At 46.6% G+C, this 5,904-nt stretch overlaps 1 protein-coding gene across 1 annotated transcript; it reads right to left on the reverse strand.

Moving 5' to 3' along the window:
* Positions 1–2,955: 2,955 nt before the first annotated feature.
* Positions 2,956–5,199, reverse strand: Magee2 (MAGE family member E2). Its single transcript, XM_047535126.1, has one exon. The coding sequence runs from the start codon at positions 5,017–5,019 to the stop codon at positions 3,448–3,450; it is 1,572 nt and encodes a 523-aa protein (XP_047391082.1). The 5' UTR covers positions 5,020–5,199; the 3' UTR covers positions 2,956–3,447.
* Positions 5,200–5,904: the final 705 nt, after the last annotated feature.

Genomic DNA, 5,904 nt, shown 5'->3' on the forward strand with positions numbered 1-5,904 from the left:
GCTGGGAGAATTGACTTGAAACCCACATATGTCAGTTCCGCACAGCTATTTCCTTGGATATATTTACTTGTAGGTGGCTTATATGTGTATACAGAAGCTGGTGGAGAGAAAGGGCAGGAAATGGCTTCCGTACCCTCCCATCTTCTCTGAAAGAGGTCACTCCTGGGCCTCAACTAATTAAAGTGTATATATTCTGAAAGTTATCTCCCTGGGAAAGATCCCAATCATACGTCAAAGAGGACTCTGGATGGCTTGTATATACAGGACGATGAGCCCATATCTAACTAACACCCAATCTGCATGCTCCAACTTGGTCAAAACTTCAATACTAGGTGAGAAATGACAGCCCACAGAATCTTTAAATGAACTCAGGCCTTCCTATTTTTCAAATAAATTCACTGAGATCAGAAGGATATTTGGTTTGATGCTCTAAAGGCTTACTAGTGGTTGTACATTGGAGCAATTTGTGCAAAATCCTCTTTCTTTTTTTAACAGACACCCACTTCCACACTTAACTATTTCTCCTAAAGCTGTTAATTCTGAATGGGTGCTGAAGGATGAAGAATACCTGGATATCTCTTGGCCTTCAAAGGAATTGAGGTGGCCACAGAGAGACTATACTCTTTCCCTCACCATAAGTATATACTCTGCAAGTCACGTTTTTGTTATTTCTGGAAAACTTCATGTGGCATTTGAGACACAGGGCTGTTTTCCATTTCTGTTCTTGCATTCTGAGCAGCTCTGAACAAGTCAGTAATTCTGTCAGATTATTGTTCCTTCACTATTCTAAAAAGCATCACTAAACACTTCTGGAGGGCCAGAAATGATGGTATTTGACTCTCCCCTGGGTGCAAGCCAGCAGATAAGGGTGGAAGCTTTAAGAGCAGCAGACTGGGAAGAATCAATGCAGAGTAAGAAGACTGGACAGAAGTGCACATTCTACACCTAGACAGCTGTCATGGGGCCCCAGTTATAGAACAAGGAAGAATCTAAAGAAATTTCAGCTTCACTTTCATCCTCCCTCTAATGGCATTGGACTTGCTTCTCCACTCTGGCCATGAAGCCTTTCCTTGTATCTTCAGAAAATCAGAAAATTGAAGTGGGAACATAGTACATCCAAGAGTGGGAACCCTTGGACTTCAAGCCCTTCTCATATTAACTGGTTGTGTGACCTTGGGTATATTAGTTAAACCTCAGTTTACTGTTCCATCAAATGGTAATATTACAATGCTACTTGGAGAATTGGTGGGGAGATTATAGCTGAGCATTTGAAAAACCCAGCACAGTGCCTAACACATATTTCGTACTAAAACAATTGGCAGTTTTACATTGAGGATTGTTGACCCAAATGCTGCAGGCTTCTCTCTACTGGAGCCCCCAGAAGAGCTAACATTGTCTGGGGACCCAGAAACTGCACCAATCCAAAAAGTCAGAGGAAGAAAAACTTGGCACCTTAATTTGCTTGCCTCCTTCCCATTCCCTTTCTCATAAGCATTACAGATTTATGGTCCAGGAGGTTGAATAATAAAATCCTTACAGTTTAGCGTCCATGTAGGTCCCCACTCCAAGGCCCTAGATCCTAAGTTGGATACTCTCCCACCTCACAACTACAACCCAGAACCCCTTCAGCTCAGGTTCTCCAGTTACTAATTTTCTCGTCACCGGAAATCCCGCCCTTAGTCGTTAGTTCTTGGAATGCTACTACAGGGGAGATCACAGAGACGCGAGGTGGAGGTGGGGGCTGTATCGCCCCGGCAACCATGGAGTGCGCCTGCGCGGTGCTTTTCCCAAGCACACAGCTCTAATTAAGCTTCTGCACCGTGGCGGATTAGACTTGGGGGCCTAAAGAGGGGGTATACATCCTCCCGCCCTGTCCACTTCCCCAGCCAGAGGTTGTAGTGTTCTCTTCCTGAGGCTGACAAAAATCTGAGGAATGTCTTCCAACTCTGTCCCAGCTGCTAGAAGGTGGCAGTTCGGGATAGCGTATGGTAATTAAAAGGAAGGGAAGGGCAGAAAGCTTGCAGGTGCCAGGAGGTGAGAAAGCATAATTCTGCACTACTGGTAGGAATCACTTTCTCTCCCCCTGTCAGAGGTAACTTTCCACATAATACCCATCCCAGTGCCAGGGAAACCTCACAGAAACTGTTAGCTGCCGGCTCTCTAGGGAAGGTTTGGGGTTAGCCGCGAGCTGGGTTAGAAGCTGTGAGAGGAATCAGGATGCAGAGAGCCAAAATGCTAACACTCACCTTAACAGCTTGGGTGCTGAAATAAACTGCGCTGGCGGAGGAGCCCTTACAGGGCTCCTTCAGATGAATCGTCTCGTCCGACTCCAGATCCAAGTCCATCTGCCTTCAGGAAAGCCACTATTGAGTCCCAAGAGTCACTTTCTGAAAATATGGAGCCTTATTACCTCTGCCACAGACTTGTCTTTACTACTCCCCGCTTGAACTCGACATTGTCTTTCTGAGCTACTTTCAAATCCCCTGAAGGCGTATTACATACTGCCCCTTTCTTCAGCAGTCCCTCCTTCTATCCCTCTTCCCAGACTTGGGTGTCATAATAGATTTCACTAAACTACATCTTGTCCCCAGGCCTCCAATACCACCTCATGCTTCCACCACTTCCCCTGGTCCCTCCTCCACTCATCCCATGCTTCACACTCCTGCACCTCCTCCAGCCCTTCACAGACCCCATTTCCATCTTCAGTGCACAGCCCAGCACCTAAAGTTGGTAGTTATTCTTGTGAACTTCCATAGCACAATCCCACCAGATTTTCTTACCCCTATTATGCCACATGTCACAGAATAATATAATTGCTGTTTACTTCCATGGCTCTTCTACTTTAAGCTCTGGGGCCCAGCTGTGTCTTCTTTACCCTTATAGTCTCAGCACATAGCCCTGTGATCAGAGCATACAGGTGCTTAATAAATGTTTACAGAATAAATGAATGCATAATCAGGGTAATCTAATTCATTATGCTTTTATTTTTCACTACACTCTGGAACAACAAAGTAATACAGGTAAATGGCAGTCTTTTTAACACAACAGTAGACACAAAGAGAAGGCAACCACAGATCAGTGACTTTGTGTTTTTGTATTATTTGTGTTTGTGTGTGTATTAATATTTAACTTCTACACCTGATAATTTTACTGATTATTTCAAAGATGTAAACATTACCAATACATTTTACACAGCTGTCTGAACTTTTATACTGAAACAAGACAGAGAAGGCAAATGAACAATTCATAAACATTGATTACGAACCTAACTTAAGGGTATATTAGAAGGAAGGAAATACGATTAGAACTGGAACACAGAGAAGTAAGCACAATATGTACTCCCTACCCCAACCCTCCCCAGCTCCTGATTTGGGGCCCCAATACCCATTTTCTCAAGGCCCCTTTAACTGATGCCACTCAACTGCAGTGATACATCTTTTACAAACTTCACATGGAGCCAAAGAAGAACATTGCAGTGGCCTCAGATCTGGCTCTGGCCTCTTCATCTTCCATGGCTTCTCTATATTGCTCTGGCCAGTCCTGTGGTCGCTTTCTGTAGAGCCTGGCCATGTACTCCAAAGCTTTCATTTTGGTGGTTTCAAGGTGAGCTCGAGGACCCCAAAGAAGCTCATATTCAACTGGATTAGAGTAGGACAGTGGCCTGCATTCCAGGTAGCGCTGTCTCATAAGCTTACAGGTGATGGCGTGCTTTCTCCCTACATCCACACTAAATCTTCGAAGTAAGTTCCAGACGTTGGCCTCTTTGACACGGTTGCCCATCAGGAAGATCAAACCCAGGATTGGCATCACATACTCTTGAGTGGGTCTCCCCAAGCTCTCTAACATTACTTGCTCTTCTTCTGATTCTGGTTGCTGGACTAGGAGGTAGATGTGCTCACTGGTATCAACCTCAATCAGAGAGAACCCATAGAACAGATCAAGGATTAGAGTAGCTCGACTGAGGATGTTTGGGAACACATCCTCAAATTCTTTGCCAGTGTGAGCCAACAGCTCATCCTGATGTATAGGGAGCAACTCCTCAGTGACATTAATGGCCAACTGGACCAAATCATTTGCCTTATCATTCATAGTGTCCTCTGACCAGAACTCTAAGCCAGCAGCCTGGCTTCTCTCTTTGGCTTTGTCAGCTTCCAGGGCCTTGTTATATTCTTCTGGCCAGCTCCAGGGTTCTTCATCATGGGCCTCTGCCACAAATTTCAGGGCTTCCATCTTTGTGATCTCCCTGTGGGCCCTAGAGCCCCACAAGAACTCAAATTCAAGGGGATTAGTGCCATACACAGGCCAGTACTCCAAGAATCGCATGCGCACAAAGTCAGTAGTGAGGAGATTTCTTGTGTTCCCTAAGAGACTGTTGATCCTCTGAGGCTCATCCAACACATCAACTTTTAGCAACAGGTCCCAAATGGAGGCCTCTCTTGCCCGGTTGCCATTCAGGAGGATGTGGCCTAGGACAAGGGCCAGGAGACCTGCCTTTGGCACGTCCAGGGTCTCTGCTAGCCGATCAGTGGTCTGGGGACCAGGTTTGCTGATTAGGTTGTAAGTGTCAGCCTGGGGATCAAGAACTCTCAGGTTCAACCCAAAGACCCGATCCAGGTGAGCTGAGGCTCGTCTGAGTATCTCAGGGAATTGATCTGAGTATTCTCTGAGAAACTCCAGCATCTCTGACTGCTGGATAGACCCCTCGGTTTGGCTTTTCATTCGCATGAAATTCACCAAAGCTATCGACCTGTCTTCTAGAGGGTCGTGGACCCTGAGCGCCCCCAAACGTCGGGACTGCTCGTCGATGAGGACCTCAATGTCATTCGGGTCCTGGGCAGCTGGAGAAGCGCTGGCACCCTGAGGGTCCATAGGAACCTGAGAGCCCTGGAGGGTCTCAGGGACTAGCATGGAAGTGGGGGACGCGGAGGCGTTAGTAGCCTGCATTTCACCCCGGCCGTCGCCGTAATCTGCAGTGGTCTCTGCGCTGCCGTGGCGCGCATTCTGGCTTACCAGAGACATGGTTCCAGGAGACAGAAGCGGGAACTGGTAGGTCAGCGATCCGTTGGAGGGAGGACGATTCGGCACAAAACCGAAGCCCGAGACCCGAGAGCTGGGCGGATCAAAAGTGAGCGCTGGTAAGAAGGGCGATCTTTTTACACAAGCACTAGCTAGGAATGAGCGCAAGCCTAAGAGCGTTTAGCTTTGCCGCAGCCTACGCAGGCGCAGTCAGGCTCTGCGACGTGGTGGCCACGCCCCACTCACGGTCTTCCACTCCCGCCCCCAGCCACTATTGGGCAGGCGAGGCTAGTCCAAGCGGTTGCTGCTGGACTCGAACTTCATAGAGAAGAGAATGTTTAAAGGAGTAGTAAGGCTGGGGATATAACTCAGCAGTAAGAGCGCTTGCCTAGTATACATGAGACCCTGGGTTCCATCCTCAAAACTGAGGGTGGGGGAGAAAGGGGATAGATAAAGCAGAAGGGTCAAGGGGTAGGAGTTGTTTTAATGACATTGCACTTGAAGTTTTTCTGTAGGTTTTGTATAAAGCACCATGCTAGTTAGGTGAGCATTCAGAGAGGAGGAGAAGAATGTTAGCAATGATAATCATTTTATCGATTCATCTACACACAGAAAAGATATTTCTTAAGCATGTGCCACATGCCAAGCACAGTGCTGGATGTTAGAGGTATGTTATAGGTACATCAGAGGACAATGATAATCCTTTTCCATTCGGAGGTTACTTTCAGGGATAGGTTCAAACAATGACAATAGTAATGAGCACTAACCCTTTATGAAGCATTTACTATGTGACAGGTGCTGTTCCTGGTACTTTGACTTTCCTCATTAAAATCCTTTCTTCTTAGTTATGATGTAGCTACTCTTAATAATCCTTACTTTCAGATGAGG

This window comes from Sciurus carolinensis, chromosome X, assembly GCF_902686445.1.
Source record: "Sciurus carolinensis chromosome X, mSciCar1.2, whole genome shotgun sequence".
Classification (NCBI taxonomy): domain Eukaryota; kingdom Metazoa; phylum Chordata; class Mammalia; order Rodentia; family Sciuridae; genus Sciurus; species Sciurus carolinensis.